Genomic DNA, 15,855 nt, shown 5'->3' on the forward strand with positions numbered 1-15,855 from the left:
ACATGTTGTGCATAAAGGTAAATAGGAACAAGTGTGGGGGAAGAACATGACGACAAAAAATGAGATCTTATCGTAAAAATCACGAATTTCAGAAAGTAACAAAGCAAGGACCACGTACGCCAAAGTTGAGCCCAAACGGGCCTGAGAGTAGGCCACCTGACCTCCCCTATGGATCGGCCAGCCCATCCCAGTACTACTTCATGCCGTGTTTTGACCTCGGTCAGGTTTGTGTCCCGTATGTTTTATTTTCACCTATTTTGTTTTCTGTTTCAAACCGAATTAGGAATCCTTTGATAAAACAACTTTAAACATAAGGAAAGATTATTTCAGTAATGACTTAAGGATAGATTCACATAATTCCTTTCCTAGAAGTCTTGCTACTATGGGAACTTGTTATTAGGGATCCCATGTTATTTAAGTTGTTGTGGGATGAGATATAGTAGAATAATGAGAACCTGATTCTTGATGTCTCGTTATTGGAGAATTTTATTTCAAAACTCTAAAATATATAGCTATATCTCTCCTTTATGGTAAAGCAATGTCCCACCAGAGCCATATATGATATATAGCCTAGGAAAAACCTTCTACTTATGCTAGTTGTCATTGTATTGAGTTTGGTCAAACCTAGTGACCGTTGTTGAGAAACTTATCATGCTCTCAAGATCAAGATCATGTACACTCCACATATATCTGCTACTCCTACACTAGGAGTACGCAACAACATGCTTTCCATTTAGATCCACCCAAAAATATTCTACTCCTATATTGGGAATAAACACAAAAATATGTATTAGGATTTCACCAAATAAATGCTCCAAGTTCTTGTAAATATCTCTCTTGGAAAAGTTATGTCACAGAAAAGAGGCATGGGGTATGCAAAAGTAAAAAAAAAAGAGAGAAGAAAGAGTTCAAAAAAATGGACATAAAAGTGTTCGAGATATTGAAAACAATGGGTACAAAGATGCCCACCTTAAAAAAAAGCGAAAAAAGATAGCCCCTACTCTTGCAAAGTATTTCATGTTGCAAACAACAGAGATATGTTTCAATGAGCATAGTAGAATTAGGTTAGCCACCATATATTCATCCATACACTTGCACATCTTGATCTAAGAGTATGACATTTTTCTCCTAGGATCCTTGTTTTGACAATGCGAGTATGTTTTCACATATATTCCTACCTGAGCTCCACATAAACCTTTAGAAATAGGTAGAAACAAAAAGAAGGCAAAACTCTATCATGCCTTGGTGAGGATCCAAAAATACCACATATATTGAATGATTTGACAGTACCACAAAAGGAGAAGGTAAGCTATGTTTTGTGTTCAAAAATCTTAAAATGTTTCTCCAATCGACTTGATTGAAGGAAGATGGTGATCTGTTTTAAGCTGTTCCATTCTTCAACCGCCCAAAGTTCCATGGTAGACACTTTGAATCTTGCAGAGCATGCATGACTAGGAATGGTTTATGTTGAAGTGTTATCCCAAGGTTATGTCTAAAGTAATTCATCCTTTTATCGGGGACAAGTAAAAGCCTAAGTGTGGGGGAGCTTGTTGATGGTCACTGTTGGAGGTCCTTAACTCACACTTTTAACCGCCAACTATCACATAAATAAACCAATACGGACACCAAACTTAGAATTAGGGTTTATAACTAACGAACTCCATGAGTTTTGGTGTTTATTCATTTGCAGGATCGTATTTACGGAAATACACATAAAAGGTCTAAAAATGTGCAAGAGAACAAAGCACAAAAACCATTCTACACAAGACCAAAAGAGAGAGGCCCACAAATAGGCAAAATAGGGCCCAAACAAGAGGAGCATAAGGCTAAACCCAAATCAAATTGTGTAATCTTTGCTGGGCACACACGTGGACACACTCAAGAGGTCCAAATGAGATCACTCACTGAAGATGGGGCCCAAAGGCCACAGTGGGGGTGTGGCCGCACCACCAATGGCCCCATTCGAGCCCAAACTGCACAAGCCACCTCTTAGTGCCTTCCCATGGTCGGTCCAGGTGGGGATGTCGACAAATTTAATGCGGAGGTGGTTTGTTCTTTCCATATGAGGGGATCTAGGGAATATTCCAAAGAATACACCCCTCCTCTCCACATATAAAAGGAGAACCTCTCCCCCCTGATTTACAACAACACCTCAAGGAGTAAGAGCAAGACAAAGAGCACCACTCCAAGGCTTAGGCCATAGCTAGCTTGAGTTGAGTAGTAGGGAGATATGTGAGGGAGAGTTCAGGGAAGTGCCGGATTTGTCAGTATTCTCCCCAAGCTTGTACCTCGGTGACCACTTGCTTAGTACCTCGAAGCATACTTTATGCTAAGTAAGTGTTCATGATTCTTATGGTACAAAGTCTTTTGATTAGCTAAGCTTTACTCTTACTCATTTATGGGTTCGTCGGCCATCCCCATGACGGATACTCTAGTAGAGGGCTCCTGATAAAGACGGATGATCTGTACAACACTAGAGTAGTAGTTGATAGCATAGACATGTTGTCTAGGCTAGAGGCTACCTTCGTTTGCCATGTGACCTATGGTTGAGGGGTAGGCGGTAGGTGGTGACTGCCCTATCCATCCCTTATAATCCTCCACATTCGGGTACGGCATAGAGCTGGTGGCCGGCATCACTTGGGAGACCAGGTGCGATCCGGTTCCCAAAGTAAGTGAGTAATAATAGAGTTTATCTATCCTTAGACTCTTAACCATAGGAATCCTCTCTACCCTCTACCAACTCTATCCTAGTGTTGTCCTTGGATGAACTAGATAGAAGATTTACCTCCGTTTCCTATGGAAAATATGATGCCCTGAAAACTTCTAGGTGAAATGCTACAACGGTAATTCCGTGCACTTGCGAATCATTTCTATATGCATTAAGAAATACCAACAAGCATTTCTAGCGCCGTTGCCAGGGAACTATTGCTATTTTCTTTGAACCTAGTTCATCCTCGTATCTGTATCTTTTATCTTTGCTTTTATAAAAACAAAAATATTTCTTTTATACTTTTATCATGAAGCCAACTCCTATTCAAAACCTTTCTACTTCAAAGGGGAGTCCCATGAGCCACCACTTTCAAAACCAACCTGTTCATCTGGCTATGAGCTCCACCCTACTTTAAAAGCTATGGTTCAAGCACAACCCTTCTTAGGGTATGACATTGAAAACCCTTGCCATCACCTGCACGAGTTTGAGGAGATGTGTTTGTGCCTGAGCATCTTAGGCATGACACAAGAAACTCTAAAGTGGAAATTGTTTCCTTTCTCTCTCATAGGGAAGGCGAAACAATGGTACACATTTGTTGTAGAAAGTACAAATGGGGACTGGGATAAACTTAAAGACAAGTTGTGTCTTGCATTTTTCCCATGTCCCATATTGGCACTCTACCAAGGGCAATCCTCGACTTTGAGTAGCTCGAGAAGAAGTCTATAGGTGCAGCCTAGGCCTGGTTTTCAATGTTAATACAAGCCGGCTCAGATTTGTCTTTACCCGATGGCATGACTTTGCGTATCTTTTGTTTGGGTCATGACACACATTCTGACCTATGCCTAGATGTGACTGCTGGAGGCTGTTTCACACACAAAACTATGATGGGACAAGTAGAGTTCCTTGAGCATTTCATAGCCATACACACTTCTTTCATCATAAAAACCAAATCATTCCAGGCGAAAGTAATGTCAAGTGTTGAGGAGTCCTCATTAGTCAAATCCAAACTCATACCATGCCTAGGTTCGACTTATGAGCCCTCACCTAAACCATGAACACTGAAGGAAACAATGCTTCATCCTTCGGAGTTCCCTATCAAATTTGAGGATTATGGCAATACCTCAAAGATATCATGGCACGAAAAGAATATAAGGAAAGTTTCTTCCAAAATGGAACCATCAAAGGAATGGTTAATAAAAGTGAAACATTCTTCTAAAGCAATACAAATTCTTTCACCTTCTATGACCATGCCTTGTTTGTTAAGGGGAACAAACATAGAAGTCCTACATAACCCCACAGTCGGGACTAGCATCATGTCAGAATTCCTAGCAAAAAAACTTTTGGATAACAAGGTGCTAGTCCCAACCAATAAACTCTTCCAAAGTCCTTTGGGGCTATTTTTCGAGTGTTGTGGGATCGTTAGGACCGTGCTATCAGAATTGACAATATTGATGTTTTCATAGACTTTCATATCTATGCCATCCTTGAGTTTGATAATCTCATATGCTACCATTAGGAAATCTTATCCAAGAAAAACCTTTCCATGGGGGCCTTGATGAAAACTTTGGAACAATTGCTTCCATCACTCCTATCCCTTATCCTAAAAGTCCAAAGGCGAAGCAGCAACCCAACCATAAACCGTTCGAGGAGGTGAAGTTTATATCCCCGTTTGTTTCACCTGAGCTTTCTTGTGAAACGAAACGTTCATCACCACCCTTGCTCGAACCCATGTCCTATCCCTCTGGCCATCCAAACATTGTACTCGATAATGGTCGAGATTCAACATTGATCCTACATGAAAACTTCTGTGCCATGGACATGCCCAAAGCACCAACTCATGCGACCAAGGAGAAGGATTCCACCATTGAGTATGAAAGTTTCTCTTTCAAGACCCCTCACATTTCATGCTCACTTTTGGAGTCTCCAGAGTTTGTTGTGCTTAGTATCGCTTGTTGCTATGAGGAAGACAACCTCCCATCCCTCCTCATTGCCAAACTTTTTAGGGGGATGGTTGTAGATGTCTTCATTTATCACAAATATTACAAATCTTGTAGTAGCACTACGGTACTAACCTTGTAGCTTGAGCGATAATACTAAATGCTTGGTGGTGGAGTTGGAAACTACACCACTATTGATAGCTGCAGGACGAGTTCCCAAGGTCAAGCTTATGACCATAAACAAAGCACTCCTGGGAGATACCCCAAATTATCATCATAAAAAAACTTTACTATCAATAAAAGCAAGAACATGTTGTCAAGATAGTATGCACCTTCGGGTATTCTTGGTCACTAACCATTTTGGGTTGAGATTACGAAGAACAAAGGGCATATGAAGCCAAAAACATGAGAGCTGCATCAACGACATACCTTTAGTAATGGAACACACTCGAAGGGAGACCCCAACATTGCACACTTGACTTTCACGAAAGTCCAAGTGTAGGGGAGGATGTTAAGAATCCCAAAAGTTCTATGCACAAAAATGATGATGATGATGTTAGCTCTATCTTGCTATAAAAAAGAAAAGAAAAAGAGAGCTAAAATGATAAAAAAAGAGAGAAGGAAAAAATATTATTATAAAAAAATAGAGAGAGAAGGAGCCGGAAGACGAATGTTGCTCCTCTAGACCTTTGTTGCTTACCACCAAGGCTTATGGTCCATACACACTAAACTGTGTGTGCGGCCTAGCCTTGCTGCTCGCCTGAGTTTGAACACATGCATTCATGCAACTGCTGCAATATACTTCAAAGCTGTATCAACATATGCTGCCGATAAGTATGCTCAGGTATGCAAAGGTCACTCATTGTTCACCAACTCCTTTACTCATATTTGTCTCCATAAGAAAATATGATCTTCTCTTGTTTATGATATATGCTCTAGTTTGGATGAACTCGTTAACAGTACATCCATAGTTTCTTATAACTTAAGCATGGTGCTTAGATTAAAATGGCCTACTTTAATCAAAATTAGACATGGTGTTTAATCTTGGTTAATGAACTTTGAGTATTTACTTTCATAAACAAAGGAAGTAATCAATAATGGAGATAAATCAAGGCTATGTTTATTTTTGTAAACTTTACCTTAGCCTTGTTTATGTTAAATGATAAAAAATTGGGTGAACACATAAAATAAAAAAAATAAAAATTTATAATAATAATAATAGTAATAAAAAAGCTTTAATAATTATAATAAACTTTAGGCTCCCCGGTGATGAAACCGACAGAGCCCTTGTTTGTTTCTAGTTTGTTTCTAAACAGGTATAAGAATAAGTGTGGGGGAGATACTCCACACAAAGCTTTCAAAACCTCCCCACAAATGATGCACAACAGATCAACAGTTTCAAACTTGGTTTGTGCATCCTCTCTCCCTACATTTGGATAAAGATTAAAACTGAACAAATTTAAAATACAAATCAAATGACATTCCATGTCCATATTATCCTTTGATGAAATTTGCATACTCTTTATTCCTCGCTAATATTCCTAAACTTGTGAACAATTCATCATAGGGACCCCATATTATCTAAGTAATTGGAATATGTGATATAGTAGAATGAAAATGAACCTTACTCTCTTATGCAAAGAACTTGGGATTTATTTTACAAAATCAAAATTTAAATAGCATGCTCCTCAATGATATGAAAATTCCTACCAAAGCCATATCTAGTGATTAGAACTTAAAACCACCATATGCTACTTCTTCCTACATTGAGTTTTGTCAAGTCTTGTTGACCCTTGTTGAGAAAGTTATCATGCCCCCAAGATCAAGAACATGTACACCCACATACATAAGTTATTTCTACACTAGGAATAAGCTAAAACATGCCTCCATCCACCCAAAACTCTGCTCCTACATAGGGAGTAGACAAAAAACTGTTTATTAGGTAAATACTCTATGTTTTACAAGATAGTGATCTCTCTCAATATGTGGTTTAAGAGACATGGGCTATGCAAAAGTATGAAAAGAAAAAAAATAGACACATGAAGGTCCAAGAAGAAAAAAAATAGGGACACATGAAGGTCCCAAGGTATTGAAAAAAAGATTAGCACATGAAGGCTCATAAAAAGAAAAAAAGGAAATGATAGCCATGTCTCAAAATAAAAGCTAGAGAGAGATCATTCATACAAAAGGAGTATAGTATAGATTTAGAAATGTTCATCCAAACTTGCATTTCTTGATCTAACGGTATAACATCTTTCTCCTTGGATCCGAGCTTTGACTTAACAAAATATGCAGAGTAAGTATGCCTTCATATCTTTCCCTACCCAAAGATCCAAATAAGCTTTTCAGAAGTAGGAAAGAAAGAAGGCAACACTATGATATGCCTTGGTGAGGAACCAAACACAAACTTGAGCGATCTGAGAGAATCATTTGAGGAGCTTAGCTATGTTACATTTTCAAAATCAAATGAAAACCCAAGTTTTTGAACTAATTGATGCAAGGGAATTTGAATCCATGTTGTTCCATTATTCAGTTACCCAAGATAATGTGTTAGACACTTCAAAGTTCACAAGTGCAGCTGAAGCTTGGAATAACTTGTATGCAGATGTCATATCAAGGAGATGGCCCATATTAGTTCTTAACTTTACTTGAGGACGAGCAAAGGGCAAAGTGTGGGGGAGTTCTTGGCAGTCCTTAACTCACACTTTTAACCGCCAACTATCACAGAAAATAAAACAATACGGACACCAAACTTAGAATTAGGGTTTATAACTAACGAATTCCATGAGTTTTGGTGTTTATTCATTTTTAGGAGGGTATTTATGGAAATACACATAAAAGGGCTAAAAATATGCAAGAGAACAAAGCACAATTACCATTCTACACAAGCCCAAAAGATAGAGGCCCACAAACAGGCAAAACAGGGCCCAAACGAGAGGAGCATAAGGCTAAACCCAAATCAAATCGCGTAATCTTTGTCGGGCACACACGTGGACCCACTCAAGAGGTCCAAAGGAGATCACTCACCGAAGATGGGGCCCAAAGGCCCTAGTGGGGGTGCGGCCGCACCGCCAATGGCCCCGTTCGAGCCCAAACTTCACAAGCCGCCTCTTACTACCTTCCCATGGTTGGTCTAGGTGGGGATGTCAACAAATTTAATGTGGAGGCGGTTTGTTCCTTATATATGAGGGGATGCAAGGAATATTCCAAAGAATACACCCTTCCTCTCCACCTATAAAAGGAGAACCTATCCCCCTCATTCATAACAACACCTCAAGGAGTAAGAGCAAGACAAAGAGCACCAGTCCAAGGCTTAGGCCATAGCTAGCTTGAGTTGATTAGTAGGGAGAGATGTGAGGGTGAGTTCAGGGAAGTGCTAGACTTGTCGGTATTCTCCCCAAGCTTGTACCTCAATGACCACTTGCTTAGTACCTCGACGCATACTTTAAGCTAAGTAAGTGTTTGTGATTCTTATGGTAGAAAGTCTTTTGATTAGCTAAGCTTTACTCTTACTCATTTATGGGTTCGTTGTCCATGTCACTGTGATGGATACTCTAGTAGAGGGCTCCCGATAAAGACGGATGACCCTGTATAATGCTAGAGTAGTAGTCGATAGCATAGACGTGGTGTCTAGGCTAGAGGCTACCTTCATTTGCCTCGTGACCTACGGTTGAGGGGTAGGTGGCAGGTGGTGATAGCCCTGTTCATCCCTTGTAATCCTCCACATTCGGGTACGGTGTAGAGCTAGAGGCTAGCATCACTTGGCAGACCAGGTGCGATCCGATGCCCGGAGTAAGTTAGTAATAATAGAGTTTATCTATCCTTAGACTCTTAACCATAGGAATCCTTTCTACCCTCTACCAACTCTATCCTAGTGTTGTCCTTGGACGAACTAGATAGAAGATTTACCTCCGTTCCCTGTGGAAAATACGATACCATGAATACTTCTAGGTGAAATGCTACAATAGTAATTCTGTGCGCTTACAGATGATTTCTAACATAGGTATAGTGTTAAGAAATACCAACAGTCACTAATGTCAATCATAAACCATCAACATATCTTGCACAAATGATTGAAATGGATCACTAACATAGGTATAGTGTTTTAAACTAGTGAGTTCCACAAGTTTTGGTGGTTTCATGACTACAGAAGGATTTAATCAGGGAACTGGCAATGTGGACCTATTTGTCATAACAAATCACATTTATCGACGTTGAAACCAACTTGAGAAGACTCTAGAACCATCCAGAAGACAACTCATCGAGACCCATGCCATTCTGTCAGGGTGTGGGGCTGACCAGCACCACCTGCAAGCCGACCAGCCTGTGGGGGCCACCTGGTAGCCCCTCCTTGCGGTGTCGGTTATCCGCTTCCTTAAAGATCAAATCTATGCCATTGTTCAAGGTTGGTTCAGTTCGAGGGTCCAGATTTGACGTTGCCATGGATTCATGGGCCCATAGGATCCCTAGTGCCCTCTATAAATACCCCCTATTCCTCCTCCAGCAAAGCATCCTAAAAACCCTAAATTGCATCATCATCAGGATCAGAGCCAGCAATCAAGCGAACATTAGTCCTCAAAGTTAGGATCTAGCCTTTGTAAATAGAAATAATGAGATAGAGAGTGAGAGAAGAGTTTGGAGAAAGTGTCGGCCTATCGGTGCTCTCTCTACGGCTTGTACCCTGGCGGAATCAAGTTCTACTTGAGCTTATTTCTGAGATTTCTTTGGTAATCAACTTCTAATTCAAGTATTGTGTTTATATTGTTCATCAGGTTTGTGACTCTTTTTGAGTACTTTAATCCTTGTCACTCTTGGGTTAGAGTAGTATTCATAGTGTAAGCATGGTGCTTAGACTTAGTTACTCATGGATGTACCCTACATTCTAGATCAGTGGTAGATCACAAGGGTGACTATAAAGCTTTGTTGAGCCCTTTGTAGACCATCTCTCATTTGTAGGCCGAACAGGATCTGGTTACTATAGGAAAACATACTCTGCTTGTGTTTTTCCTTAGTAATATCCCCAGTTGAACAATAGAAGGCATAACTTACCCAAGTTAGAATGAGAAAACCTTAGCAATCCCCACTACGCTCCTGTTTATATTAAGCCTTGTTGCTACTCCTGGTTAAGCTATACTTAGTTAATTTCACACATGTTTTCTTGAGTTTGATATTCTGGAATACTTTTCGGTGAAGTGTTACATTGGTATCCGTGCGCTTGTGGATTTATCTATGTGCATTTAAATATACCAAAAAGCCGATTTAGCACCTCACAGGGAAAACCTACCAAGCCGGCTTTAGTAACCGGCCTAGACCATTTGGCTGGCTCAGCCAGCAGTATGCAGGGAAATCCGTCCTGGCCGCTTCCAAAATCTAGCCTAGCTGGTTTTTTAGACTGGCATAAACTTGATCACTTCGCATCTACTTTTCTTTGATATGAAAATTACACCCTTTGATGTTGAAGCTCTATGCTTATGGAGCCAACATGTTAGCCTTACTATTCCCATGCCTTGGAACATACAAATTCAAAATTAGGCATAAAATGTATTGATGTCAAGGCGTTTGTGATGATATGCATCAAGGGATCCTTCCAAACACTAGAACACACTAGTGACTAGCTATACAATTAGTAAAGAATCACTAAAGGCTTTAACATGCTTTACCTTCATGCATGGATTGCAAAATTTCCAAGCTAAACATGAGAACCTCATATTTGTCTTCACTGTTGACGCAAAAAGTAATTCGATTGGCTTGATGTCTCAAAGAACACCATGGTCATGAATAATAATTATGCCAACACGTTGGCCTTTGTAAGTCGATCAATTGAAATAAATCATCCATGAAGCCCATTCTAATAGCATGGTTGCAAGCATTCATTGGTTATATCTTGACACTAAGGGCAATAGCAAAATATGTGTCATATGAATCCATCACAATAGTATGCATAGCCCAAATAAAATACTTCAGCTCTTGAGATCAACAAGCATCGTATTTGGCAACCCTCCATAATATAAAGGCCCATACCAATGATCAAAATAAGGAGCTAAGGGACAACCATTCATACCCTATGATCAATTCCATAACATAGGCAAAGGTCGTGAACATAAACGATAGCATGACCAATAATTTTGATGATTTAGTGCAAACCTATAGCTCAGCAACTAATTCTTGAATCTTATTCCTTCATTTGCCTTTGTTATACCACTTCTTTGAGAATCATCCTTCTAAGTTTGAATACTCCTTTTAGGAACCCATTCCAAGACATTATCTTTAAGCTTTTGTGCATTAAGCTTTTGCGGCTTTATTTTCTTTCCACTTTGGTAAACTTAGTGAGCATCTGTATTTTGTTTCTATTTTGGATAGGAGCAATTTCTCCATAAATTTGGGCAATCTCACCCTTTTTCAGATTTGGCATCTAGAATATTATCATATGATTTCTCTATGGTAAACTTATTTTTACTACTTTCTTCTTAGGTTGAGCTTTGAACCAATTTTGATCAAAATGGTCTTTACAATATCATGATTTCACTAAATATTTAGGAGTTGCATACTCTATGTAATATGACCTAAAATATGGTTGATCACCTTGATTAAACTAGCCTCAAGATGAATAAGGATGAAAATCTGTGTGTTGACATAGGAATTGGATGCTCAAAAGGAGAATATGTTGTTGCTGCATGACATCCATTCCCTTACCATTTCCACTCTTGAGGCTTTGGAGGCAATCTTGATAACTGGACCTTTCTTGGCCGATTAGCGACATTTGGTTTGCTTATTTTCTTATATTTAGCCAGAAGTTCATCAAAACTAAGCTTTGGTCTTTTTGCTCTAGTACTTGGCATAGCCTTTATCTCCATCAGCTTTGTGGGCATCCTCCTTCTTCTCCTTATCTAGATAGACATGCATCACAATAGGGTCCTTTTGATTATGGGGAAACCCAGTGCCGGTCCTATGATTTTAAGGGCCCTCTGGCGATCTCGTCGCAACGGTCTCTCTTGACCATGTATAAAATCTTATAATATATAGACACTAATTTTACTTGCAAAACGAAAGCAAATTCAATAATATATTTTTAATTTAATATGTCTGATAATTATCGAGGAACAATATAGATTAAGCAATATATTTGTAGATGCATGATAATTATCGAGGAACCATGTAGATTAAAAAAACAATATATTCATTTTCTTTTCTCATCCATGACAAATGTTTCTTAGGTAACATTCTTAAATTCTAACACCTAAATTAGAAGAAAAATATGACTATATGGGTACAAAGTACTAGAAGTCTGGAATACTATAAAAATAATTAATTTGGATTAAAAATAAAAAGGAAAAAAATACCTTGGGCCTAAACAACAGATCGGTGATCGCAATTCGTAAAAAGCCAAGAATCAAGATGTCGTCGTCGTGGAGCCCTGCTTGGTCGCCATGTCCGTGTCTCCGGTAGTCTAGCTCTTCGCGGCGATGTGGCTTGCCAGCTCCGCGTGTGTAAGGTGCACGTCGCGAACTCACGATCAGAGTGTGTTGTGTGCAGCGTGACTCCTCGCATCCTCTCTACCCAAGGGCCGTGAGGAAAGAAATACCGATGTTGTCTTTTTGTGCTGTTTGGCCAGTTCTATGTCTCTCTTCTTATTAGTTTGATAATCCCTAATAGACTATAGGACATAGGGGTTTGTATACCTGGGCTTGGGCCTCTTCTCTGTTTAGGCCCTCGGCTGTCGCACCTCGTGCCCTACCCCTAGGGCCGGCACGGTGGAAACCGGCTTAACCAATTTCCAAAAACTGGCTTATAATCCACTCTTAATCGGTACAATTGCTCAAGTTTTTGGAAGTTCCCTCGATTACATTTGGTTCTATATAAAACTGAACAATATATCTCTTGATTGCCTAACATGGATTCAATCCGCTGGCCTTTCTATTGGACATCTTTGAGTTGTTAGTTAAAAAGTGCTTAGAAAACATTAAGAAACGTGTTTAGCTCAATCTTTCTGCATTTTTAGAAGTTTTATCATTGGAACACACAGTGATGCCTCCCGCCAATTGACACTACTACAGAGAAATGACTTTTTAGCAAAGAGGCATCTTTTAGTAGAGGCAGCTCTATCAAATCCATCTCTAAAAATGGGTACCGAGCTGGTCTGTCTATAGATATAGAAATTAACTTTTAATTAGAGGTGGCTTGGATTTACAGCTGCCTATAAAAATGGCTCTATCTTTAGACGCAACTGTATCTAGAGACACCTCTAGAAGTCGATTTGTAGATGTAGCTGGATCTAGAGTCATCTCCAAAAATAGGTGGAGCACAATAAAATAAGTAACTTTTTCAAACAAAGTTAAATGAAGATAAACTTTATATCAAAGTTGTATATCTTTAAGAGATCTACGACATTGCAGTTGACAACTTTTTCATTTGAAATGATTTAATTGCTGCAAATTTCATTTGCAGTTCTCACATTTTAAATTTTATCTTTATTTTTCAAATGACATCAGATGGAGAAATGACCAAAACCAAAGTTATAGACCTTAAAAAGAAATAAACATTGTATCTTATAAATTTATTTTGAAATAATTTATGGTCCCAAATTTAGTTTGTAGTTCTCACATAAAGAAATAACAAAACTTTGGCTTGTAGTTCTCACATATTGAAAAAAATTAAAACGCCCTTGGATGGAGAAATGAAAAAAACAAAAGTTGTAGATGTCAAAGAACTACAACTTTTTACTTGATAACTTTTTCATTTAAAATCAGTATCCAAGAAAAAAAATGTTTTAGTTTCTTACACTTTCAAATTCAAAATTTTCAAATGACCTCAGATGGTAAAACGACCAAAAACAAAGTTATAGTACTCGATGATATCTAAAACTTTTTAGTTTGGATCATTTTTCATTTGAATTTATTTATGGTCCCAAATATTAGTTTTAAAATCATGTAAAATGAATGGGGGAGAATATATATTTGTGTGATTTAGTCACAAGTGACTTTTGTCTTTGGATATATTGACTCCTATATGGGAGGGTATATGTTAGGCATGCATATACGACGACGTGACCAACTCTTTGTCTGACGGTATATGAAGCGGTTGGTATCATCGACCCTGCTTGCAGAGGCTAATTATTCTTTCTGAAAGAGATGGAGAATAGGAGACGTGGGATGCCATGGTTAACGCGTTGCTTGAATGGTCGGGAAAATATTTGCTGCAAACCACCCTCTTGGTGCAATCGTGAAAACCCTTTCAAAAACCGTACTTAGAGGTTTCCAAAAATTATGAAACGATGCATATCCATAGTTCATCCATAGATGTACGTTGTAGCAAAAGTTGAGAGGCAAACTTATTGTGTGAAAATCCAAACAAAATGACAAAATTCAGGTGCAACTGCACTAGAAGACAAATTCCTAAGAATTTGTCTTCTAGTGCAAATACACATGAAATTTGTCATTTCCATATCAGTTTTTCTAGATTGATTTTGTTTCTAAACTTTTGCTACAACGTACATCTATGGATGAACTATAGATATGCATCGTTTCATAATTTTTTAAAACCTCCAAGCAGGGTTTTGGAAGGGTTTCCATGATTGCACCAATAGGGGTGGTTTGCTGAATGGTCTCTACTAGTACTAGTAGTAATAAATGAGAAATGATTTAAGTACCTGACAACCCTGAAGAAAATTAAGAACAACATGATTATAGACATTCTTGCGCGCCAAGCCACCTGATTAGCAACTTCCACACAACTTCAAATTCCAGCTTCTTCTAATGCTTAGCCTCTCGGCCAGTCCGCCCCTTGCGTCCTTTGGATGAGATTAGAAATCTCATTCGAAAGGGACAAGACAAAATAAACAAAACTAAGATCAGCTCATAGTCTACCAAAAAACGGTATATTATTAGCACTGCGGTCATGCATTAGGTTAGACATGACCAATACATAGCGTGTTGAATCAACACGGTTGATCTCACTTCTGACCTTACTTGATAACACGATTTTGTAAGATTTATCTGCACATAGAAGAAAATTCGTGCTGCCTTGAGCACAAAATCAGACTGAAGTGTAATGGTGTGAAGCTGTCCTAACTTCTTCAGCCTTGTCATGTCGCAGCCGCCGAGCTCACAGCCTCCACCGCCGCCGCCGAGCTCACCGCCTCGCACACTGGCCATTTCGTTGGCCGTTTCCCTGTTATTCATCTCCTCCGCCATCCTCTTGGTCACAGCAACGACAGCGTTCATGTTGTGCTACTGTCGCCGGAGAAGGGACCGTCCTGGTTCCGAATCTGGGCACAGGGTGCCCGGCACCACGCCCTTGGGCGGCACCGATGCGGCGGCGGCGATCTGTTCTCTCCCTGGAGTAGAGACGACCCTGCCGGCCTTCTCTTACACTCCCCAGGAGGGCGAGCATGGTGGCAGCGCACTGGAGTGCGCGGTGTGCCTCGGCGCGGTGAAGGAAGGGGAGATGGTACGGCAGTTGCCGGCTTGCTTGCATGTGTACCACGTTGGGTGCATCGACCGCTGGCTCGCCGCGCACCAGACGTGCCCGGTGTGCCGGTCCATCGCAGCTTGATTCGATCGTACTAGGTGGTGAGAGCTTGGATCCTCCTGACCAGTGACCAACAACACCAATAATCCGCTCTTTCCTGTTTGGCATCTGTAGTTTGGTACAGGTATATACTCTTACTACACCATGTAATAGGGAATTAGGGATGCATGCATGCACATGTTGATTTATGATTTATTAAATCTTAAATAGTAATCCGTATTACAGATGATGATTTTTTTTTACTTGAATCCTTTCCATCGTAATTCGTGTATATCGTGACATCGGTGACTGCCAAGCTTATGAGAGAGAAACACGTGCCAAACGATATACAGCTCCAGAAGTTAGGCAGAAAATTGTGGCTACCGCATCTATCATAGCGACTCCAAATGTTCACCAGCAGGATGTTGCGTCGTCACGGATGGACCATGGATGAATGTGTTTGTGTGGTCGACTGGTCGTGCGATCAGGCATGGGCGGGAATGGCACGACATGCTTTTATCTAGCGAGAGAGTAGCCTCTCTTATCTGTGTTAGGGTGTGTTGACACTCAAAAATGTCCCAAGGTGGTTTAGGGCATCATGAACAAGTTATGAACATCGTGGCATGTTAGAGGTCAAACGGTGCGACAAAGTAACGAATGAAACACGCAGAGAAAACAGCGAGCCGCCAGCGAGCCAAGCCA

At 39.9% G+C, this 15,855-nt stretch overlaps 1 protein-coding gene across 1 annotated transcript; it reads left to right on the forward strand.

Moving 5' to 3' along the window:
- Positions 1 to 14,865: 14,865 nt before the first annotated feature.
- On the forward strand, positions 14,866 to 15,198 carry LOC136526175 (RING-H2 finger protein ATL39-like). The gene has a single exon (XM_066518933.1). It carries the CDS (start codon positions 14,866 to 14,868, stop codon positions 15,196 to 15,198), a length of 333 nt encoding a protein of 110 aa, XP_066375030.1.
- Positions 15,199 to 15,855: the final 657 nt, after the last annotated feature.

This window comes from Miscanthus floridulus, chromosome 19 (assembly GCF_019320115.1).
Source record: "Miscanthus floridulus cultivar M001 chromosome 19, ASM1932011v1, whole genome shotgun sequence".
Taxonomy (NCBI): domain Eukaryota; kingdom Viridiplantae; phylum Streptophyta; class Magnoliopsida; order Poales; family Poaceae; genus Miscanthus; species Miscanthus floridulus.

Excerpts from the sequence above, each read along its gene's own strand:
- LOC136526175 (XM_066518933.1), top strand. The coding sequence starts at position 14,866 with ATGTTGTGCTACTGTCGCCGGAGAAGGGACCGTCCTGGTTCCGAATCT.